This window comes from Lissotriton helveticus, chromosome 7 (assembly GCF_964261635.1).
Source record: "Lissotriton helveticus chromosome 7, aLisHel1.1, whole genome shotgun sequence".
Classification (NCBI taxonomy): Eukaryota; Metazoa; Chordata; class Amphibia; order Caudata; family Salamandridae; genus Lissotriton; species Lissotriton helveticus.
In genome coordinates this window covers 1390483303-1390509208 of record NC_136068.1, presented here as the reverse complement: position 1 = coordinate 1390509208, position 25906 = coordinate 1390483303, and the positions used below count along the sequence as shown (strand labels likewise).

At 46.3% G+C, this 25906-nt stretch overlaps 1 protein-coding gene across 1 annotated transcript in view; it reads right to left on the bottom strand.

Moving 5' to 3' along the window:
• The window catches only part of RAB40B (RAB40B, member RAS oncogene family), a 484422-nt gene that overhangs the window by 90621 nt on the left and 367895 nt on the right, over window positions 1-25906 (bottom strand). The window contains exons 5-6 of the mRNA XM_078654711.1: window positions 25079-25156; window positions 13040-13262 (exon numbers count right to left, since the gene is read on the bottom strand). Of these exons, the coding sequence (XP_078510837.1) occupies window positions 13040-13262; window positions 25079-25156 (301 nt within the window). The remainder of the gene's footprint in view (window positions 1-13039; window positions 13263-25078; window positions 25157-25906) is intronic.

The window sequence follows — 25906 nt, the reverse complement described above, 5'->3', positions numbered from 1 at the left end:
TCCAGGTAGCCTGTAAGGATGGTGAACTACAGTACCAATCCTCCCGTATCATGACCCGGACTACTCTTAGGCAGTTCAACCCCAGCGGAAATCATTCTCCATAGTCAAATAAAAGGTTAGTGCCATGAATCTTCCATATATGTTGATTTTTCCAGCCAGGCTCAAACTCCTTTTTGAGGCCCACTCCTTCTTCAATAATCCTGAATCAGCTTGGGACTGGGTAACAGAGAAATGAGAACTAAGGAGCCTTTCTACATCTGGCAATAGACCGAACCCCGACCAAATCACTTCTCTCCGGCCATGACCCCGGTCCACACACTGCAGGGTGGCCAGCTGAACATGTGGGACACTTGTGGGCTGACCAGACTCCTCAGGCCCTGAGGAGCACCCTGTGGAGTGCACCCCCCTACCGGAACCACTAACCTCCAATCCAGAGATTCACCTGTTGGATGGCCTGCTCGAAATGCACCCCCTAAAATGAGAGGGTTGGGGACTGTGCTCGGAACACACACGCTCGACGTTGGCGCCATCAGACGGAATGAGTTTCATTAAATTGATTTGCCACTAAACTCTCGTTGCTATTTTCAATACCATACCCACTCAAATTTGTTTGGGAGGAGGTCCATCTGTAATGCATGTAACGCATTGATGAATTCTTTGGTTGGGAATTTTGGGGTTACAGATGCTTTTAAGGAGGAAGGAGGTATGGGGGGTTTCTATGTTCTGTTAGTAAAGTTACAGTAGTTTTTCGTTACGCTAATACACCAGACAGCCAGCTCCTTCACAAACGACTCAGTCATTCTTTTGAGACCCCTGATGTGACTTGCTGCCCCCCTACAAAGCTTCCAACAGAGGCTAAATGGAGTCTGTACCCTGACACTTACTTTACGCATCCACCATGGCACTTTTACACTCATGTCCTGGAACATGAACGGACTTCTAGACAGTATTAAATGAAGATTCTCCTCCCCTGACGCCTTGCTCGTGCCCGCCCACACAAACACGTCACACGCCCCACGCCAGGAGACAGGCGAGAGATGGAGTTCGGTCTGCAGCTTAGGCTCCAGGCTGCAGGTTTTTGACAGCCGTTCTTGTGCCCCTACATGAGAGGTGAAAATCCAACTCCTGACCAGACTCTTAACACCTGAAGTAGCCGAACGGGTGGGTGAACGTTGCTAGGGAGCTCTGTAGCTGCCACCACTATGGACATTGTCTTGGTCGTTTTGCGCATTGCTGTCTTGCCTTCACTCGCAATCACTGTGCCTGGCTCGCTTGTGGAGACAGTCCAGTAATGGCAAGGGGACAGGGGGAGTGAACAGGATACAGCTGGGGACCTTGCAACCTCGATGATGGTCCCATGCATGATTATGACCCCATGCTCTCTGTTGCCCTAACGCTGGCCTTCTCCTATCCCTGTTCTGGACATTTTTCCTGTTGTGACCTGGTCTTTTAACACGCTGGGGAATCTATCTGCACCACACCTTACAGCTGCCTCTTCAGTCCTTACGGTTTAGCACTCTTTTCTGCTCTACAACTTGTGTGTAGGTGGACCCAGCAGCTCAAGCCAGAACAGGGGAGGAGGTGAGTGGACAGATTGGCTGATAGTGTATGCCGCTTCATTATACTGCTACATTGCTATACTGTTACAAGTAGATTGTTGGGTCCTTCTTTATCCTCTCTTTTTGACTGTCACCCCATACGTTACATGCACACTTTGATTTCCTGAATCCACCTAATTGCACTGCGGGTTGCTGTGGTGCCAGGAGGCTGAACTATTGCGTGGAGGGAACCATGTGGAGGAGTTCTCCACTGACGTCCTGCTTTGTCCTGTCTTGTCAGTTACTGAGGTTCCACCCAAGCCAGGCCCTCATGAGAAGGAGCAAGGGGACTGGGGGTTGTTATCGACACTCCTCACAAATCAATTTCAATAGACTTGATGCCCTAGAGAGCAATTGAATGAATGAATGAAACGGTTCTTGTCTAGCGCAAACTTAGCCCAATGGGCGTCAAGGCGCCTAAATCAAATATAGAAGCCACGACCTCCTCTCTGCAGCATTCTCTCATTGGTAGGCACTCTAAAAAAAAATAAGTTTTAAGAGCCTTTTTGAATAACTCTAATGAAGGAAGAGTTTTTATTTCAATGGGGATAGAGTTCCAGAGCTGGGGGGCACCTACAGAGAAGGCTTTGGCTCCCCATCTAGCGAATTTGACACGGGGCACAACAAGTTGACAGAGTCCCGCAGAGCGAAGACCTCTAGTGGGAACATAACGCGTAATAAGAGAGCCAATAGCACTTGAGGAACCTTCTGTCAGCGCTCTGTAAGCCAAACACAAACACATTGGGGTTGGAGCCACAGAAATTGAGCTGATCGAGAGGAGACTCTCTTAGGGCCCCAGAGAGCTAACACAATCAGTGCCTGGTTCAAGCGAGGCTCTCCCAAACATCCCAACTGGGGCAGCCCTGGAGACAGAGGAAGAGGTAATGTCTGGTGCGTTGAGCGAGGCCACTGTCCAGTCACCTGGTAACTCCCTTTTTGGGTGTACACAGGAGGAGATCCAGCAAGTCGCCAAAAGAGCGAAAAGGACTGTCTGGAAGAAGCAAGCCAAAAATGGCACCCCTGCTAACCCCCAAGTCCATCGCATAGCACCTATAAACCTCAACTGCATAGAGGACGGCACAGGCCGTAATTCTAAACCCGGCTGGGTGGTCAACTTAGTGGAGGAACTAGCTGGAAGGTTCGAAGGGATCATAAGAATGGAACTTACACCCCTTCTGGCTTGCTTAACAGAGATCAAACGAACACTCAAAGATATCACCAAACCTTCGCCGCCACCTCAGCCTACGAAGAGTGCGGATCATGTGCAACCCCCGGCAGCTGCAGAATCAAGGCATGATATGGTGAAAAAAACCAATGCGAGTGTAACTACCAGTGTTCGAAGGACACCCAACAGCAACAGCATAATGAAAACTGGGGAGTCCCCAGACATGGGCCAACGCACAATGCAGAATTGCCAACAGGGGGGCTCCACTGGGTGCAATGGGAATGTGGCTCCCCAGAGAGACAGGGAACCTCCCCACTATTAACCTACCCTCTGCAGTGTGCCCGTATGTAGCAATTACGACAAGAGTACTGGGACTGGGCGATGAGCAGATAGAAACTTATGACAACCTGGCCAATAAGTGCCTGAACTGGCTCACGAAAAACAGGAACTTCCCTGTCACACTTGCCCTCAATATACTTTTTGCTCACAGAGTCCAGTGAATTGGGAGGAGTCAGAAAGATCGCACGGGAGGCTGTCATTATTAATTTTAAAGACCCTACTTTGGTTCATAAACTATTCTTTGATGCAACATATATGCAAGAGGGGTACACAAGCATTGATCTTCTCCCTCTGGGATACTTTTATAAGCCATCGACTTGTCTAGGTTGGGTTGCCCACACATTCCCCCCCCCCCCCAACTACAGCATACACATTACGTACAGCCAAGTACACCCACCACTGGCCTACCCAGGCCTCTAGGGCCTTACAGCATTCCTGTGTTTAACTGGTACAATGGTCTTGACCAGGTAGACTGACTAGCTAGTAGTGAGGTCCCAAAGAGTCTGAAACGCATAATGCACAACATAGATGGGTGCCCCAAAGGTGGGTATTTAAAAACGGAAGACCAGAGCCCGTCAGATCCCCTCCTGCCAGGCAATAGAAACAAGCTCCCTACACCTCAGGCCTGCACCCCCAGCAGTCCCCATGCCTGTTTGCACACTCCTTCACCAAGTGGCAACTGTAGATACTAATTTAGGCACGGAGGAGGGTAGTGTGTTAACCAAATAGATCAGGTGAAATAAATAGACCGGGTGACTAGAGCAACAATGCCCCCACACAGGTTTCTACATCTGTTGAGCCAAGAGCAACTGTGGTACAATTAGGCGATAACAAGGGCCCAGGACCGGTAGATACTATGTCCACCCTAAGGGTCTTATCATGGAACATTGCAGGCTTAAGCACTAAACTAGACAATATAGACTGGGGTCATTTTGTCAAACAGTTTGACATCTGTCTCCTTCAAGAAACCTGGTCAACCACAAAGGTACATTGAGCTGGTTTTGTAACGTATAGTATAGAAGCTATAACTAGGGGCAGACTGTCTGGGGGACTGCTGACATGGGTGGGAACCTAATTAGGCTGCAAAGTACCAAAGGAGGATGACATATTATGTGTCACACTCATTTTCTAAATGACAAGCATTATGCATTTCCAGCATCTATTCTAGATCCATGAGTAACAAACAGGAATCTCCATCAGTCAGTAAGCTCACATCACATATGGCAGGTCTTCCGGTATGTCATTTAAAAATAGTTGGAGGAGATTTTAACTGCCAGTTTGAGCCACTGGATTTTCCCAGTAGAGAGCTAGTGTTGGAGGAGGATAGAGTTTGCCACATCGCAAACCTAGCAATAAGCCCTATAAAAAAATGGTTGCCGCTAGCGCTCCAAATCAACGCCATGTCTCTCAATCACAGCATCCGCCCTTGAATGGGAGAACCCCATCAGATATGGAAGGGAGGCACACCTACAATAGAGTGCCCAGCACCAGCCTGATTGACTATATCTTAGTCGACGTTAGATTATGCCCTTTTGTTACTGACATAAAAGCCATCACAAAGCACGATAGCGACCACAATGTGATTGCCCTAGACCTGGACCTTACCCGCACCAAGCTTATAGCCACAATAGCAAATCCCTTTGATGGTAGACACCAACTAACAACAAACAGGCATAGGATAACCTGGTGTACAGTGGCGCAGTGACAGGACTCAGTAAAATCCATTCATAAGTTAGTGACAAAGAGCCTGGGAGACTTGTGTAACATTAATTACAGCCTGGGCCCGGGAAACTTCTCTAGTAAGGATCGGAAAAGTACATACCCAACTCTTTGAAAATGCATTTGTCTACAGAAGCTAGGCGTGAGGGACACAGAAGGAACCCACCTTAACGGTTTAACAGCTACTGCAGGACTGCTAAACTCGCACTCATCACAGAAATAAAAACAAAGGACAGGAAAGTAATTCAAGCCATGAGGGTAGATTTCAGGAAGGCTGTTCATAACACCAAGCGGGATTGGGACCAAGGAAGGTGGGAGGCTCTTCTTGCAGCCTCAATGGGATAAAGATCAAGCAGCATTCTGGAATATAGTAACCACTGGGAACCCTCAGGGGACTGTCACCATCAAAAGTGACATCTCCGCTGTTGACTGGATCACACACGTCTCTTATCTCTACGCTCTAATACTGGGTGACCGTGTACTGTCTGCTCCGGTAAGAAGGCCTCAATTACCAGCTATGGAGGGTTCTCCAAGCTACACTTGAGTATCCGATCATTACTTGCAATGAAGTGATCTAGGCCATTAGGAAGACTGACCTGCACAAAGCCCCCGGTCTTGACAAAATTCCAGGTGACCTGTTTTAATCTGAGGTAGATGTATGGTGTCCTTACCTTTCGGTAGTATGTTATGTTATGTTATGTTAAATTTATTTGTAAAGCGCGGCTAACACCATTAGGTTTCTTGGCGCTGTGCTGGAGAACGGTGAGAAGGGTGTGAGGCGGAATCTAAAGGTATGAGGTGGTGAAGAGGAAGGTTTTGAGGAGTGATCTGAAACCAGAATATGAAGGTGCAAGTCTGAGAGAAAGTGGGAGGGAGTTCCAGAGGGATGGGGCCAGTAGAGAAAACCTAAGGCCCCCGTGTTTTTTCCTCTTGAACCTGGGAACAGATAAAAGGGCCATTTGGGATGAGCGTAGATTGCGGGACGGAGTATAAAGATGGAGGAGGGAAGAGATAAAGGAGGGACCCTGACCGGAGAGGGACTTGGAAATAATACAGCCTAGCTTAAATTTACAGCGGGCGGATACCGGCAGCCAGTGAAGACTCTTTAGAAGTGGACGGACGTGCTGATCTTTCGGCTGGTGGTAAATCAAGCGAGCGGCTTGATTTTGGATCAGCTGGAGTCTTTTCAGTTGGTACTCAGGAATGCCAACATACAATGCGTTAGCGTAATCGAGTCGGCTGATTACTAACGCCAAGAGCGCTAACGTGAGCGCTTCGGTAGTAAGTAGGCGGGAGATTTTTCGGAGTTTCCTGAGTTGGAAATGGCTGGCGGACACCACTGCGCTGATCTGGGGGGTCATAGAGAGGTCATTACTGATAATGACGCCCAGACTTTTAGCAGAGTTGACTGGAGAGGGAGGGCTTCCAAGACTGGCCGGCCAGATGGAAGGCTGCCAAGGGTTGGAAGCTCCCCCGACAAGAATCAGTTCAGTCTTGTCGGGGTTAAGCTTCAGATGGTTTGAGCTCATCCAGTTACTGATGAAGCAGAGTGTATTTTGAAAGGTGGACGTAGAATCCTCGGAGGAGTCAATATTAAAAATCAACTGAATATCATCCGCGTAGTTGAACGCGGTAACGCTCAACCCGCGAAGGGCACGGAGTAACGGGGCTAAGTACAAATTAAAGAGGAGAGGGGATAATGAGGAACCCTGGGGGACACCACAGGTCAGCTCAACCTGGGTGGCAGAAAACTGGGACAGCCTGACAGCTTGTTGTCGTTCCGTCAGGAAAGACTGAACCCAGTCCAGGGCGGTATTTAATGCCGCCATGAGTGGGCTACCAATCCCCCATTCTTGAGCAGGATCAGAAATAATCCCCATATATAAAAAGGGTTTCCCCCTGGTGCCAGTGAACTATAGGCCCATCAGCCTAATTGACAACGCACAGAAACTCTTTAGTAGAATTATCGTAGTAAGACTAAAAGAGTGGTTAGAGGCAAACAACATCCTAATCTCCATGCAAGGGTCAAGGCTGATTTGCATATGGCCATGTCTGAACTGGGGTGGTGTGGAGTGCAAAAAAACGATGGATTTAGGCCCAGATCTCTGTACTGGGGTGAATGTATGACATTGTTCTGCATTCTGTCCATCAACTGTTGTTTTGCACTAAGCTCCATGCAAGCATGATTCCGTAATCGCACATCAACAACTGACCAAGTGTTTACACTGCAGCTGACATACTGGAAAATTATCGTCCTTGAGAAGGGCAGACTTTACACTGTATTTAGGCAAGGTTGCAATCTTGTTCCCAGTCTTTTTACACTGTTTATCAACAACCTGGTTGCCTGGCTGAATTTTTGTAATAATGACACCCCTAGATTAGCTAACATGAGGGTCCCGGCGCTAATATTTGTGGATGACACACTACACCTATCCAAATCACCCAACGCATACAGAGAATACTGGATGAAATTAGTAGCTTCAGCACAAAGAGGGGACTGGAAATAAACATTAGCAAAACTAAGTATATGGTGTTTAATCTGTGGCGCGCAACACTTGCCAAACTCACCTTGAATGGGTCCCCACTAAAGCCGGTCCATTTGTTTGAGTAATTAGGCATTACCCTGTACGAGAAGCTTGATTGGATGCCACACATTTTTAAACGTAGGCTCAAACTCGAGCAATATGTAGGAGGGTGCTGAAAGTAGAAGAAAGCTCCTTTTTCAAACCAGTTACACCAGAGGTCCAAATATACACCCACCAAGTACTAGGTGCGGCCCTCATGGCGCCAAGCTTAGGGGTCATAAGGACACCAAACCCCTGGAAAGAGTTGAGAATAGGTTCCTTAGGCAAGTGATGAGCCTTCTGGTCAGCACTCCGCTAGTCCTGTTAAGGCTAGATTTGGGACACAGGCAAATCCAAGAAAGAATCGCTTTCAGAACAAAAATGTACCCGAGACAATTATGGGCCACTCTTGAACTGCTTCACTATTGCCAGGGCCTGGAAGAGATACTCAGGCTCTCCGGGCCTGCAATCTCCCATGGATCAAAGATGTCAGGTTAGTCCAACTCTTGGAAAATCTGGGAGGGGGTGGAGGGGGCTATTAATTAGCAAATTGGAGCTGAAGAGGCGATTTTGGAACTTTAAAACTGGTATGCTCAAGTTGAACCTGGCCCTGGGTACTATGACGAAATCCTTTTTATGGATTACAGATTTTTATAGGACTGAGGAGTTGTTAGATGAAATCGAACCAAATCTGGCCAAAAAGCTGTGTGTCCAGTTCAGGCACGGGTCATTACCTATTCGATCCATTGCTTCAAAATGGGCAAGAACTTATAGATCGTCCGAGACGGATTGCCCATCTTGTGCCCTTAGCAAAGAAACAGTGGTGCATGCACTGTCCTTCTGCCCCGAGTGTAGAAGGCCCAGAGCCAAATGGATAATCCACATTTGCAGGAACCTGGGCACCCCACACTGTGCAGAGTCCTGCAGGTTCTTACAGTCTGACACCAGCAGGCACATTCTTTTTGTAGTCTCCAGGTTCTCATTTGTTATGTGGGGAATGAGGAGGAAAAATGTCCTAATACCGGCCGATATATAGGACAGCAGCGCGGTTTGGCCACTAAGGGAACTCCATATGCGGGTATATTGTCAAGGTTAATGATTCTAATAACTTATCATCCTCAACCAAATAATTACTGAGAACTCTGATACCATGTATTGAGTAGATGGACTTAGTTTTTAGCTCTTTTGATAATTACTGTATTTTTTTAATTTGTAGTTGTACCTGTGTGTACACTTAATGTGGGTTTATGTTTTATCAATTTTATTTGCCTATTTTTATTGATTTAATTGATGGCTAGAGGCCACTTTTATGGTTTGTATTATGTACATAGACAGATGATTTTGTATGCTAAATATTTTATAAATGCATGTTTCTTTTATGGTAATTGGCCGAAATAAAGAGTACTGACTGACCGCTGTCCTTCGCTATGCTAAACCTACCCGCCCAGCTATACTTATGCTGCAAGAGAACCATTTGCTAGGATCCATTTGCCCCTTTGGCTGTGACTCTGGCTTTACATGGGGGTCCAGGGAAACCATCATTCTTCCTCACAAGAACTTCCGCCCCGACTGTGACCGCCTCTAAATCAGACCCACATGGTGGATTTGTCAGCGTGAAGGGCCTGATAGAGGGTCAACAGTGTAACCTCTTATGTGTGTACGTACCGCCCCAGTCACTGGCCCCCACTTTCAAAGCCCTAGAATCCACCATTATAGACTTGCCCCACAGCACTACCATAATCAGAAGGGACATCAATGCCTTTGCTGACCTTGATCTCAACGCCTCAGTGCGGCCCATGAAATACCGTCAATCACAAACCTGGCTCCTCTGGTCCTGGATGGACTTGTTGGGCCACTGTGCTGTCTCGAGGACCTGTCTCCCCCAGACCTGGGAGAACACTCACACCTCTGCTGTTTACAAATCAAAGTCCCGCATTAACCTCTTACTCCTTTTGGCTCCCGATATACAGTCAACTCAGTCGCAATCCTTCCGAGAGGTATCTCGGACACCTCCCCCCGATGCTTCGATATGGGCACCCAAATATGACCTAGCAGCCGATGTGACGCCTCAATGCCTGGCACATAACCGATGCACAGACTTTCTCACTGCTGAATCAATGTTCAACTTACATGTGAACTCCAGCTTGGTGTTCTCTCCCGGTGTCCTTTGTGAAGCCAGCAAGGCCACAATAAGAGGGATTGCGAAGGGTTACTTCAGGTGGCAGGAAAAGGTTAAAGCGCACCCTATCTCCAAACTCAAAACCCAAATCCTACAGATGGAACAGCAATGCCTTGGTGGTGAGACTGACATCCACTGCCACCAGCTAAAATTTGCTTGCGACTCCATACACCAGCTTACCATGGAGCAGGACAGCCAATGCTGGCGTTCCGCGACCCAACGTGCGTAGGAATAGGGAGATAAATCTGGAAAACTATTATACTGGCTGGTGCCTAGAGACTTCTCCTCTGGGATCGGCCTTAAGATTCTGAATTCTTCAAGATGCATGGCTACCTACTCTACCGAAATTACCGCAGCGGTCGCTGAATGCTACAGCGACCTTTACGTTTACCTACCCACGTCCCTCTCATGAACAATACTCACCCATATTTGAAAACATTGCTCTCCCATTTCTGCCTTTGGGATCCCAAATGGCATTTGATGCACTCATTACTGTGGAAGAAATAGAGGCAATCCTTGGGATCAATATGGAAAAGACCCCAGACCTGGACGGAATCCTATCAGAAGTTCCAAACTATATTGACCTTCTTGCTCTCTATCAGGAGGCGTACGCAAAAGGGTCCTTGACAGAGGAGCTTGACAATGGCGACCATAGTCGTTATTACCAAGAAGGGCCCTCCTAAACCGCATTGCTCTGCATCTCGTCCCATCTCGTTGAGAAACAAAATAATTACATTCTTTGCGAAGTTCCTAGCTAACTGGCTCCAATGGGATTTGCCGGAGTTGATTAACCCAGATCAACGTGGCTTTATGTCCGGCCGTAGCATGTGCCATTGTATCCGTGGGGTACAGGCGGCGATAGCCTGTCTCCAGGACATTTTAACGCCTTGTGCACTTCTTTTAATTATCTTTGTAAAGGCCTTCCACTCCATTGACTGGAACTTTCTTCACACACTGGGTCCATGATTTCGCAGATACGTACAGGTCCTATACTCTCAATCCTATGCACGAGAACTCAACAGAGCATTGTCTGCCTCTCTTCACGATTTGCTGCGGTATCTGTCAAGGATGTCTGCTGTCCTCGCTGCTGTTTGCACTGGCGATCGAACTCCTGGCTATACTGATCCCTTGCGACACCCAGGCCTAGCAGTGGAGCAATGGCGATGAAGAATGTATTGCATTATACGCACACAACATCCTCTTATTCCTAGCCCACCCCTAGCAGGCAGGGCCTCCATGCCTTCGACTCCTCGATCGTTACGTAGAAGCCTCTGGCCTTTGGGTGAACAAAGTTAAATCTCTATTGGTCCCCCTCCAAGGCAACCATGACGACATGGTGTGGCAGGTGTCGATTCCCCTGCGCCGACTTAGTTTTTCCTACCTGCGTGTTGAAACGGCTCGGGACCCAGATCGGCTATGGAGCCTCAACCTTGCTCCTCACCTTGACAAAACCACAAAAGACCTCCAACATTGGGTGTCCCTGCCGCTCAGCACTCTCAGTAGTGATACTTCCAAGGTTATAGCAAAATTTCCCTTTGATGATTCCCACTACATGGTTCTGATCGCTTATATCCAAGATCAGCTCTTTTCTGTGGGGTGGTCAACACCCCATGTCCGCATGGAGAAGTGTTGCCTCCCGGTCTATGATGGGGGCATAGCATTGGCAGACCTACAACCTTACTTTCTTGCTGCATACCTTCTAGTCATTAACAAATGGCTGTGCGGGTGATGGAAGGACCAGACCTACTGAGGAGAGCTCTCATTACTGACTCTGGACAAGGTAATGGGCCTCCTTTATGGCAACCCAGTCTCCGGAACCTCCTCGGGGTAACCAGGTTGATCTTCCTGCACTGGCGCAAGGCACTGAGCCTAATTGGTTGGGACTAGACCCTCACACAACAGGCCCCCTTATGGCACGGACGCTACCTCCAGCACTTTGCATGCCTAACTGGCTTTTCTAGGTGGGACAGGATCAGCATTACAACCATAGGCGATGCCTGGCATAGAATTCACTTATGTACTTTTCAAGACCTGCAGACCTTCTTTCATTTGCACAAAACTCAATTTCACAAATACTTGCAGCTCAGACATGCCCTCTCCTTCCATGACATCCCCTTGACCGATCTCCATAAATACAACCCCACTGAAGCCAAACTCCTCTTAGGAGACAATAACAAAGATAAAATCTCCCAACTCTACTGCACACTCATTCTCAATGGACCTGACTAACTTGCGAGCCTCAAATAGAAATGGAAGGAGTGGTTAGGACCTTTATAAGACCCTAACTGGAGAGATGCTCAGTCAGCGCCCGGGAGCTTGCAATCCCTTCCCAAGTCAACTACCGACACATATCTCACTCCACGCTGAGTGGCAAGTGGGCAAGATTGCATATCCCACTTGCTTTCGCTGTGGCCAACAGACTCTGTTTTTTTCCATTTGGTCTGGCAATGCCCTGAAATAAGATAGCTATTGGAGCTGGATCGACCTCACCCTCTATGGGGTCCTAGCCCAAGCAATTGAGCTGATGCCCCACATTGCGTTGCTGGGCATCATGAAGAGTTACGGGGATACTTGGGTAGAACAGATCATGGTGGTTGTGTCTACCATGGCCACTAAGGGAGCCACCGGCAGAAAGTGGAGGTCCATGGATCGACCTACTCTCCCGTAGTGGCGCTGAGACTGGTGAGCCAGAGGTTGCCACCATACTAAATACTAGAATATGGGGCATATTGTGGGTCTATCATGGACTGGGCTTCTACAATTCGAATACTTGACTGACTGTTGTGCATTTTGTGATGGCTGTGTACTGTATCTCAACTGACTGTTATAGGAATGCATTGTTCTATTTCTCCGTTGCTTTTACATTTTTGTCAAAACAATAACATTTTGTTCATGAAAAAAAAAAAAAAAGATAAGCAATGTTATATTTTTCGGCCATGCTAGTCGGATTAGAACCTACTCTGTGCCAAATGAATTTGGTGAGAAGTCTGAGCGGTCAATTAACTCTGTGCAGTTGCTTGCCCCCTATGTCCTACTTGTACTGCGCCCACATCACTTGCACAAGTGAAGCAGCTTTGAATTTTGGAACTCTGATTAGATAGAATTTTTCTTAGAAAGCATCAACAAAAATTACAGCTGGCATAAAGGCTTGTCATATAATTGGTCAGTATGCAACATTTTCAGAACCAATCAACCAGTAATATGAGGACAACACTGCATGTTGTGCTATTTAACAACGGTTTGAGTTAAATGGGTTGTAGTTCACCACAATTTTTTTTTTTTTAGAAAAAATGAGCCCGAAAGCTTCAGAAAACTGGCTTTTGAGAGGGGGCCAAAAATGCTCACTGAAAAGCTTTTGTTTCATTCCTATGCGAAGTGGGGTGATTGATAAGTGACGCTCAAAGAGGCAGAACGATGTACATTTGAAACTAGGTGTCGTTCATATAACAATGCACATATTCTCAGAGTATCTTACCTTTGTTTGGCCTCCAGAGTCGGTCCATCCCATGCCTCATAAGCACGATCCTTGCAAGCTCCGTGAAAGACTCCGTTATGTTAAAATTGCACAAAGGGCTTACTTCAAAGAAAGTCATGCCTAATCTCTCCGCATAGGCTTGTGCTTGCTCTGTAGACACCTGGCGTTTAAAGGCTAGATGGAGGCGGTTGCCAACCAGAATTTTGGGCACACCAGGAGCATGCTGCCGGAACAAAGAGAGAATTAATAGTGCCGAGATCCATCCGAAAATGTATGCGAAATTTCAGAACAAATTCCTCAGATGATGTGAAATGTTAAAACTGTATTTACGACGAGTTCACCATTTAAAGCTACTCAAAAGAGTGGCTTCTGGATATTATTAAAATAGGAATTGAATTAATACTAAATTAGGTGCTAGGCTATGAATGCTGCAATTTAAAAAGTCTCAGCCATATCACTAGAAATGTTACTGACAAAACTTGTACAACCCATAGCATGGTATAACAACTCTCCATATGTATCAATAGTTATTTCGAATTAAAAAGTGGCTCTTACAATTTTGAAGTTGTACAGATATCTGCAAGTAATGCTGTAAATGATAATGTAAGAAGGACTAATAAAACGAATCACGAGATGGAAAGGCAGCACAAGAGTCAAGGTTTTGCCTTTTTGTCCAGGTCCCCCTGCATAAGTGGAATTATTTAGGATCCCTTTCAGGAAACTGCTAGGTAGGTAGCAAAGATACGTTCTGAGCACTCACATTCATGTATTCCGGTAAATCTGTTGCTTACCTGAGCCCTTCATACCAATATGGACTCTAGCCCTATACCACAGCAAGCATCAGCATGTTATTACCACCACATCCCTCTTCCCCATCCCAGTTCAGTATTAAAGTGGAACTCCACCACCTGCGATAGTAGGCCCCTGGCCTGGCTGCAAACTAAGATTAGAATTTAGGACGGGGACGACGATCTGCTTCCTCGGTTTGCTGTTTACCTCCCTTGAGTGGGGCATGCACCTGCACAAAGAATAAGTAGCACTTTTTCAGGCATTCTTTCCCCTGCATCCTTTAATTTCCAAAAGTCTTGCTCTATTTACATAAGATGATTGTTCACCATGGTGGGTCCTATTTGTTAGTGAGGCAATTGTTGGGCTAACTTGGTATCACCCTAGGAATAGAAGCCTCATGGACTGGAGGACGGACACCTTTGACATCCCACAGTCAAATACTCTCCTATATGCCATCCTTCAATCCCTATGGTTTTGATGAAAAACAAGACAAGGTGTTGACAAGTTCTGCTGGTATCTCTTTTAGCCCGAAAGGAAAATGCTACTTACCCAGTATGCATCTGTTCTTGGTATATAAAGCTGTAGATTCATATGCGTTAGCATAGATCGCCATCTGGTGTTGGGCTCGGATGTTTGCACTTTGTTTTTCTTCGGAGAAGTCTTTGTAGTCACTGGGTAGGTGACTCCACCCTTAGTGATAGTGCGCATGGGCATCGACTCCATCCCCAGATTGTTTTGCCATGAGGGTGATGATGGAGTTAGTAAGAGTAGGAAGAGATGTCAATGTTTAGTGTATCTAAGTAAGCTGGTACTGCAACAGATAAAAGTACCCGGTGAGGCAGGTGTATGCATATGAATCTACAGCTTTATTGTAGTGTAGTTCCTATTATCCCAATAGGCTCTGCGCATTGGAATAATACCTTCAATAGTATAGGCCTAGACCAGACGTTAACTAGGTCTTCTATTGTCGATATTAGACTTAAAGTTTTGGGTTTGCCAGCTAGCTCAGAGTTCACTAGAAACTTTCTCGAATAGGCAAGGAGGAGTTGAACCTCCCTGGATAGACAAGAAGGGATTTAGTTTCTGACAACCATAGAACATGACAACTTTGCTCTCCCCTAATCAAGAGTGTATCTCTAGAGTCGTGTGAAAACAAAAGACAACTTATTTTACTCAGTCAGTACGTGCATTCTTAGTCTCACCAGATTGTAGAGAAAAGGAAGAGACGGGCGTGTTCAATAAAAGATGGTATTTATTGATCAGTCTCTTTTCTCATACAAGAGAAATGGATCGATATTATCGCAATACTTATGGTTAAGTAAAGTGCATACAATAAAAGCAGAAGTATAAAATAATACTGTAAAAACATTTATATGGTTTCTAAGCCATAAGGTGGTTTAAAATTGATAAAATAGATACATACACATATATATTTGACTAATCGTACTCAACTGGTGTTTCTACCTACGCCTACCCCAGTGTACCTGACCTAAGCCTAATACGTGGGCGGGAATAGAAAGTAGCAGTTTAAGTTAAGTTTGTTTTGCCAAGTGACTGACTCAAGAAGTCTCTGCAAGGGGTTATTCAGTTCTGTACCTGGAATCTAGGATGAATGAGGGATGGTATCTCTCGTCTCTGGTCTCGATATTCCAGGCTGCCTGCGAGGGCTACCCGGAAGCGCCGGAGCTGGATTTCTCGGCAGGAGAAAGCAGCGTCTCGTTCTCAGCGCGTCAGGAAGGCGGGGCTGCGCCAGCGGGGTCTGCTCTGCTCTGGGCTTCGGCAAGTCTGGCTGCTCCGATCTCGTCACCACCGCGTGTGTTTGCTTAAGGCAATATCGGTAATATTTATACCTGTAAGGTGCCGAGATTGACGTAAGGATGGACATAGATACGTCAATAAGGATGTCATACGAGCTGGTCGTTAGCACATTCTTTTGCTGAAGTTCTCGGTGAAATCAAAACAATGGCCGCAGGGTTTTTCCCAGGTTGTCATAGGTTTGATTTGTTTTGAGAACTCCGTATGCATTATCAGGGGCTGGAGGAATATTGCTTGTCTAATTAGATGGCAAGCGTTATGACCTAATCAGATAACACGTTCCTGTGCCGTGGTGTGGCTTCATCAGATAACGGTTTCTGCATCATGGGATGGCTGCTAGTTAACTTGTTAACCAGAACAGGGTCAGGAATAGGGAGAACGATACAGAACCTATAAGAATACATCACATTATATGCCAAGAACAGATGCATACTGGGTAAGTAGCATTTTCCTTTTGAGGCATTTGAGGTGTAGATCATATGCGTTAGCATAGACTATACAGCAGTTATTTTCCCAGCGGTGGCTAACATGTATCTGTTGCAGTGGTTTAAAATAATGTTCTTAAAACAGCCTGGCTCACACTAGCTTGTTGTTTCGCTAACACATCTACACAATAGTGCTTTGTGAATGTGTGTGGTGTAGACCATGTTGCAGCCTTGCAGATTTCATCTAAGGGTATGTTCCCTAAGAATGCCATAGAAGCCCCTAGTTTGCGTGTAGAGTGCGCTCTAGAGGGAATTGTAAGGTGCGTTTAGCCTTGAGGGAGCATATTAGGATGCATTTAACTATCCACCGTGCAATACCTGCTTTTGAAATGGGATTGCCTTTATGTGGTGGGGAAAAAGCAACAAAGAGTTGATTCGTTTTTCTAAAAGATTTGATTCTTTCAAGGTAACCATTATCACTCTTTTGACATCTAATGTGTGAAGAGCACGTTCTGCTACTGAGTCTGGTTGAGAAAAAAACACGGGCAACTCAACTGACTGGTTGAGGTGAAAGGCAGAAACGACTTTGGGTAAAAAATTTGGGTTAGTCCTAAGAACCACTTTATTGTGGTGAATTTGTAAATAGGTTCTTGTATGGTTAGTGCCTGGAGCTCACCAACTCTTCTTAGAGATGTGATGGCTATAAGGAAGGCTACCTTCCAAGTCAGAAACTGTAGTTCGCATTCATGCAAAGGTTCAAATGACAGTCCAATGAGTCTTGTAAGGACTATGTTAAGAATCCATATGGGAGAAGGTGGAAGTCTAGGAGGAATGATTCTTTTGAGTCCTTCCATAAAGGCTTTGATAGCGGGTACACGAAACAAAAACATGTGTTGTCTGGTCTGTTTTGTAGGTAAGCCGCTATTGCAGCAAGATGCAATCATATAGATGTATATGCTAAGTTAACAAGTTGTAAGTGTAACAGATAGCAAATTATGCTTTGAGTAGAAGCATCTAATGGATTGATTTATTGTTAGTACAATAAATTACAAATCTTTTCCATTTTGCTGCATAGCATGCTCTTGTGGTAGGGCATCTAGCCTCTTTAATGACGTCCATCAAGGCTGGCAGGAGATTAAGGTAGCCAAACTCTATGATTTCAGGTGCCAGATCGCAAGGTTGAGTTGACTGTGATCTGGATGTCTTATTTCTCCGTGGTTCTGAGTGAGGAGCTTGGGGGAGAGGTGTAACTTTTGATGAGGAACTACTGATAGTTCCAACAGGGTTGTGTACTATGGTTTTCGAGCCCATGTGGGAGCAACTAGGATCATTGTGAGGGAATATTGCTTGAGCTTCCGAACCACTAATGGAATTAGCGGGAGAAGTGGAAAATCGTAAGCAAATTTCCCTGACCAATTGATCCATAGAGCATTGTCTTTGGACAATGGGTGTGGGTACCTGGACGCGAAGTTTGGGTATTTTGCGTTAAGGTGTGTGGAAAACAGATCTATTTCTGGGTACTGGGTAGCCCCAGGTCTGGAAGAATGGGAGGAGTACTTGAGGATGTAGTCCCCATTCGTGGATCTGTTGTGTTTAACGATTGAGCAGATCTGCAATCCGAATGTTTACTCCTGGGAGTTGTTCTGCAAGGAGATATATCTTCTGTGGTATGGCCGATCTCCATATGCTTTGAGCTAGGTGTGAAAGCTGTGGAGAATGCGTCCCCCCTTGTTTTTGTATGCAGTACATTGCTGTCATATTGTCTGTACGGACTAGGACAGATTTGCCTACTATGTTTCGCTGAAAAGCAGAAAAATTGGTAGCAGCTCCAGATGGTTTATGTGGAGTTGTTTTTGTTGTAGTGTCCATATACCCTGAATGGTATGTTGTTGAATATGAGCCCCCAAACAGTGAGGGATGCGTCTGCTGTGAGTACTATCTGTGGAACCAGGTCGAGGAATGGCCACCCTTTGGAAAGGTTTTGTGTATTCCTCCACTGCAGAGAGCGATGAGTGCGGTCGTCCACCAACACCAGATCGGTTAACTGACCTTGAGCCTAGTTCCACTGACGTGCTAAGCACTTTTGTAGGGGATGCATTTGGAGTCTTGCGAATGGAACAATTAGAATGCAAGACGCCATCGTTCCGATCAACTGCATAAACAGTTGTGTTGGTAGTGAGTGGTGCGGTTGAAACTGTGATATTAGTGTTTGCATGTTGCATATTCTGACTGGGTTGGGGTACGCTAGAGCTTTGCAGGTGTCTATTGTAGCTCCTAGGTACGTTTGCGTATTGGAGGGTTGAAGATGAGATTTGGTAAGGTTTTTATTAATTATCTTTTTTAAACAAACTTTATTGAGTTTTTCAAGAATAGAGCACTCTGCAGTTTCCTGTCCAGTTGTCTCGTGTATGCGGTCCCGATTTACACATTACAAAGTTTTCACATTTATGTTGTGCCGGACTGAGGCCGTAGTATTACTTATGAGCACTCTGAGATGCTCCAACGGCTCAATAACAGGCAACATGTTGAACACATCCCAACATCTCCCTCCTGCGCCCTCCCTATCCCTTAAGATATTCAGTAAAATCATAGCGAACTGGATCCAACTGTACCTGCATAGATGGATTCATATAGATCAATGCAGCTTCATTCTGGCGCGAAACACGTTCCTAAACATACGAAGATTACACCACATAATGTCTTCTGATTTAACACCCCACCCACAAGCTGGATGCATTGTATTGGATATGAAACAGGCCTTTAACACACTGACCTTGGAATATATGTTTAAGGCCATAGCGCGCTTTGGCTTGCCCCCTATGTTAAATGGGTGCGCCTATTATATGAAGCCCCAATGGCCAGAGTCTGGTCTGAGAGACATATCTCTTGCGAATATCGAGTTTTTAGAGGCACACGACAGGGCTGCCATCTGTCCCCAATATTATTTGTATTGGCACTGGAACCATTAGCGTTGAGGTTGCGAGCAGAGGACACCCAATGCGGTATCCCAGTCGGTACCCAGACACACTTGTTATCGGCAAATGCGGACAACCTAATAATTTATGTGACGGACCTTACGAGCGGGTTAGACCCCATACCGAGAATCTTTGCTGAGTTCGAGAAGATTTCTGGACTAGCAATTAATGAACAGAAGTCAAATGCCTTTTTCTTCCATGACCAGCTTAATCCAGACAACATATCTCCAAGTTATGTTATGTTATGTTAATAACTTTTATTCGGCGCACAGCTGCCCCAGCGAAGGGGCGTCCTGGCGCCTGATCAAGTACCACAACACAACAGGTCATGACTGCAAGGAAAGAGGATCAATTAACAGAGGCAAACAGATGGGTTTTAATAGCACGTCTAAAAAGAGTCAAGCTATTAAGTGCGCGAATATGGACAGGAAGAGAATTCCATAGTCCAGCCGCCAAAACACGAAAGGAGCGTCCTCCCATCCTACTCAGTCTGAACCTAGGCTTAATCGCCAGATGGTGGGATTCAGACCTGAGAGACCGCGTAGGGGCATAGGGAGAGATCAGGCTCGTAAGGGCAGGAGGAGAGGAAGACTTCAAGATCTTAAATGTCAAACAAAGGGCCTTAAATTTAATTCTCTGTCTGACCGGAAGCCAGTGAAGGGAGGTCAGGACAGAAGAGACAGAACACCATCTCGAAGGGCAACGATGGCCCGTGCAGCCGCATTCTGCACCCTCTGCAGCCTAGTAGCCTCAGCCTGATTAACTCCAAGCAGCAGAGCACTCCCGTAATCCAGCCGGGACAGGATAGAGGCCTGAACCACCAGTTGCCGAGTAGGAGGGTTGAAGAATTTGAGGACGGGTCTCAGTCCTCGCAGAATACCAAAGCAGGTAGCTGCAGTCTTCTTTGTATGGCTGGTAAAAGAAAGGTTGGAGTCCAGCCAAACCCCCAAGTTCTTAACTTCGGCAGCTGGGATGGGGGACACCCCCAGTTCGGGAGGCCACCACTGATCTCCCCAAAGTTCCGCCTGCTTCCCTAAAACCAGGACCTCGGTTTTCTTAGCATTTAGCTGTAAACAATTGCTGCGCATCCAATTTGCCACAGCTATTAGTCCTGCACGGAATCTGGGTGCAGTCACCTCAGGGTCCCCACTAAGTGTCACCGCCAGCTGCGTATCGTCGGCATATGATGTCATAATAAGGCCACATTGCCTGACGACAGCAGCCAGCCAAGTGGCCGCACATACATGCAAATACTTGGGTATAAATGTATACCGATCCCATGATGAAACGCTGGAGGGTAACCTCAATAAGGCTATCAGAGGGGTACGCTCCCAGGTTGCCTTTTGGTCGGCGCTACCCCTATCAGTCATGGGTAGAATAGCAATATCCAAGATGGTGGTGCTCCCGCACCTCTTATACTTTTTCCCAAACCTTCCGCTGACCGTGCCACCGTCTACTTTTCACACCCTGGACAACATCCTGACGGACCTAGTATGGGGAACAGGGTGCCATAGAATAAGCCTCCCGAAATTGCAGATAGAGACACGGGGAGGGCTAGGAGCGCCGGACTTTAAAGCGTATTATGCCAGTCAGTTACAATGGCCCCTATTGGACGGCGGGACGGAATTTACAGGAGATCGGATACACGGCAAAGCACCTAGAACAGGGCCTCTTACATACTTTGCTACTAACAAACAGCAAGGCTCCCCTGACTGCCTTGCTGCTGCTGAACACTGCGCTGGGCTGCGGGAAGAGGGCCCTGAAACACACAGGCACCTATAGACCCTATGCAGGCAATATTCCGCTGGTGGGGATACTGCTGGTAAGTGGCAGACTGACAACATGGATGCTTAGGTCATGACTGGACGCAGGGGTGGACACAGTAGGAGCACTTTTTAGCGGGGAGACGCTTATGGACCACGACAACTTTGTACGTGAAACGGGGGCTCCCAGACTTGGAAAGGTTGACAGTGAATCCCATGTCGTGAAGCAGCTGAACTGTCTTGTGAGTGTGATGTATGCAGCTGTGTTGCGACAGTTATCTAAGTAAGGGAAGACATGAATGTGTTGTCTTCTTTATGTTATGTTATGTTATATTAACTTATATAGCGCTCAGCTGCCCCAGCAAAGGGGCGTCCCGGCGCTTCTGGCAGCACACAAACAACTGACTACGATGAAGCTCAGCAAGACAGTGTCCAACAAGCTTAGTTTATGGGAAAGAGAAGGGTCTTGATTGCTTTCCTAAAGGACAGTAGATCTTCAAGTTCTCGTATGTGTGGAGGTAATGAGTTCCACAACTTTGCTGCCACACAGCGGAAGGAGCGTCCTCCCGCTCGGCAGCGTTTGACCCGAGGTACACTGACCAAGTGTTGTTCCGCTGAGCGTAGTGCACGGGTAGCTGCGACTACTGCTAGGCACTTGGTGAAGACTCTTTGTGCAGTAGTTACCCCGAATGGGAGGACTTTGAATTGGTAATGTTGTAAGTTCACTACAAACCGGAGATATTTCCTGTGAGATGGGTGAATGGGAATATGGAAGTAGGTGTACTTTAAATCTAGGGTGGAAAGAAAGTCGCCTTCCTGAAGTAATGGGAGCACCTGCTGAAGGGTGATCATGTGGAAGTGGTCCGACTGAATGTAGAGGTTTAGTTGTCTTAGGTCCAATATGGGCCTGAGAGAGCCGTCCTTTTTTGGAATCAAGAAGTTTAGAGAGTACACTTCCATTCCTTGATGACGTAATGGGACCGGTTCTATTGAATGTTTGTGTAACAGAGAGAGAACACCTTACGTTTTAACAGGGTGAGATGTTCTGATGACATTGCACACTGTCTCGGAAGGATTGTTGGTGGAGTGCTGGTAAGTTCCAGGCAATAACCATTTTGGATAATTTGTATTACCCACTTGCCTGTGGTGATTGAATTCCAGACAGGTAGGAACTGTGAGAGACGTCCCCCGACAGGTGTTAAATGATCGGGGGTGGTGGAGAAAAGTCACTGTTTACTGGCAGGGGAAGTGCGGATGGAATTACCTCTGCCCCTTCCTGTTATTATTTCCCTGTAGCCTCCTCAAAAATTTCCTCTGGAGGAGGTGGACTGGTTGTTTTTATAAGAGGAGGGAGTCTCTGATGACACTGTTATTAAGCCACCTCTATAAAAGGAGTGGCGCAAGGAACCCCTGCTGGAAGGTAACTGCAAGCCCCCCATGGACTTAGCAGTTTCTGTGTCTTTTTTCATCTTTTCAAGTGAAGTGTCGACTGTTGGCCCAAATAGATGCTCTTTATCAAAGGGTTGATTGAGTACAGAGGATTGAACCTCCTGCTTGAACCTGGAGATTCAAGGCCAAGCATTCCTGCGTAATAGTATGCTGGTGTTGATGGCACGAGATACTGTGTCTGCTGCATCCAGTGCACTTTTAATAGAAGTATTGGTGATAAGCTTCCCTTCTTGGATGAGGTTGTTAGCCTTTGTCTTGTACTCATCAGGCAAGTGTTGGATGAGTTTTTCTAACTCACCATAGTGAGCACTGTCATTTCGTGCTAACAGGGCCTGAGTATTGGCAATAAGCCAATGGTTAGCAGCCTGTGAGGCCACTCGTTTGTCTGATGCATCTATTAATTTAGACTTCCTATCAGGAGGGGGCGAAGGGGATCGCCTGTAGTTTGGGAATTAGCTCTTTTGCGGGCATTAGATACGACAAGAGAGACTAAGGGTAACTGTCCCCTAATATACGCAGGGTTGTAGAAGTGGGCTTGTACTTTTTATGCACTCTAGGGGTCAGTATTCTGGCTCTGACTGGGTCTTTAAAGACCTCGTCTACGTGTTTTATCATGCCCTTGAGCATGAGTAAAGTGTTCGTGGACTTCTGTGAATGTCTCCACAAGAAAATCCTCTTCTAGAGGTTGAGTGTTGCTCCATCCCATAGTATTGAGCAGCCCTGTTAATAAGCTGTACAAAGCCTAAATTGTCATCAGGTGGGGAGGGTCTGGAGAGATACAGGTCAGGGTCATTACTGTGATCCGGGTCCTTATTGTAATCTTTCCATGGATCAGTGTCATGTGGAATGTCTTGTGGTATGCCCTGATCCTCGTCCCCATCCCCATAATCATCATCCTGTGGTTCAGGTGAAAATGGGGGTGGTGGTGAATTTGATGGTGTGATTAGTAGATGTGGGTTAGGTGGAGGAGAAGGAGGTATGTAAGGAGGAGAAGGGTTAGTACCCATATCCTTCTTTATCATAGGAATAGGACAGTCCCCTTAGAGCTGCAGATTCCGTTTCTTTGGAAGAGTGGCAGTAAGGTGTCCAGTATTGGGATCGATACCGAGTCTTTTCTGTTTTGGATCCAAAACTGTGTCTTCAGATGGAAGTTCCTTGGAAGGAGTGTCTTTGTCCTTTAGGAATGGCTTTTGACGTGGAAGATTTATGAGGGTCTTTGTGCGCCGAATGTTCCGAGTACGAATGCTTACTTTTGTGTTTAGAACCTGAATCTTTCGGAGTGGGATGTTTCGGCTCCGAGTCTTTCAGTGCGGAGGTAGACTGTTTCAAGCTGTTAGGTGCCAAAAATTTTGGTGTGGACGATTTCGGCTCCGAAGCTTTTTATGGCTGAGAGGCCTTTGGTGCTGAAGGTGTCTTCTGTGCCGGCGATGTGGGAAGTGGCACATGAGGCGGCTAATGTTTCGGTGCCAAAGGTGGTATTTCGGTACCGGAATGGGGCTGGCTTGAGCCTGAGCCAGAAGGCTTGTCCCTATGTTTAGTAGCTGGGCAGGAGGTAGGGGTATTAGAAACTTTCTGTCGGCGTCAACCTGAGCCCGAGAGGGAGGGGTGATGCCAGAGCCTTAGGTTTTTTGGGGGGCGTGGTCACATGGGGATTTGTACTCACGGTACGTTGACCCGAGGAGATGTTTAGGTCTTCCTCCATGTCGGAGTCAGCTTCGGAGAAGGAGACCGGTTCTTCTTCTTCGGCCTCTACGTTTGTACGTGGAACTTCTGAATCTTCGCCAAAGATGTCTGGTACAGAGCCGCTGTCTCGCTGCATTTCGTGGCGTCGAGCCCAAAGGTCACAAAGAGTCTTTTTCGATCGGAACGATCAACACACTTCACAGTCCTTCTCGTCGTGTTCCCAGGATAAGCAGAGGTTGTAGACCTCTTGCAGGTCGGTGCGTGGGAACTTAGCACGACACCCAGGACATAGTTTAAATGGAGTCCGTTCCATCGTCTGTTGGCGTGGTTGGCACGGGTAGGCCTGAGTCGAAGTTCCCGATCGAAGGTTTTACAAAGTCTACTATGCGCGTCGAATGGGAAACCGTGATCGAAAGACAATATCGTCGAGGGTAGTAGACTGCGATTCGAAGGGGATCAAAAAAGATACCAAACCAGAGTGTAGCAATACACATCCGAACCCGATGGCAGAAAAACAACCTGGGGATGGAGTCGATGCCCATTCGCACTATCACCAAAGGGAGGAGTCACCTACCTCGTGACTACAAAGACTTCTCCGAAGAAAAACAAAGTGCAAACAACCGAGCCCAACACCAGATGGCGATCTATGCTAACGCATATGATCTACAGCTCATATGCCTCGAACATAATTTAACTTTCCACAGGATAAATGACAGTCGTCCAAGAATGAACTACTTCTTTATTTCTTTCACTTCTTTCATGTTACTTGTGTTCCTAAAACTGCCAATGTCTCAACTTGACAATTTTAAATAGAGAGCAGAGCTCCTTAATATGAGACTGTCCCACGCGATGGCATTAACTATTGAGTGGTCTCAGCACTCCCGTACCTTTTGTCTGCTTAATATGATGAGGCTCTTGATAGAATTCCAGGAGTACTGATCTCAAAACTTTTGAATTACTACGCATACTTCACTCCTTAGAGAAACGAAAGGATGAAGATTAGATATCAGATGGACAGTACAGCTCTTGGGTGTCGTTAATGTAGTTTTAGATTGACCTCTAAAAGCTGATAAGTGCCCAAATTGGGAAATGAAGCAGAAAGGAACTTTTGATGCTTTAATAGTCCTTCATAGGCCTTACCTCATCAATCTCTTTGATCCATCGATCTATTCCATCAAACGACCAACGATTTGCAATATCGTACACCAGTATTACACCCTGGATGAAAGAAGAATGTTTCATTAAACAGGATAGTTATGGATTTCAATTACTGCAAAAACCTTACAATCTTAGACTGATCACAAACCAGAAACTTAATATAACAAGTACAAATATAACATTTTGTCATCAAGTCCATATCGGGCAGCTGGCCTCTAATAATAAGATTCCAATAACTTGAGCTAACATCTACCTTAGCTGTGACATATCTAAAGTACAGACACTTGATTGTGATCGGCTGAGAAACAAAGGAAAGTAGGTTGGAGAAGACATTATGGAGACAACATGGTTTACATATAAGAGAGCATGTCTTGTAGAAGTAACAGCTTGCATACTGACATAGTGTCACAATCCTTTGTGCATGTCAGACCCTGTTCAGGGGGAGGAGAGGATGGCTGCACAGGACAAAAGGAGCTACTGGGACCCAACAGTAGTCGCTGAGGTAATTTGCCACTAGTGTCCCTGGCCCATCCTACTAAGGCTTTGTAAACTGGGCCAAGTATAAATAACCTAGCAAGGTCTTTCAGGGAGGTGCTGTGGGGGGCGAGAGCCCATTACTCAACAATCATCCAAACCAATAAAACAACTTTAATGCTCAGTCCAATACATGTCTTTTAGTAAAATCAAGTATATTATATTATGTGCATTTGTATAGCACACAACTTTTTTCGGAGGGTGTCCTGGCTCTGAAGCATGAAGTGTATGGGCTGAGCCAGTGTCTGGGATAGGTTAAGAGCTAGGTCATCAGGT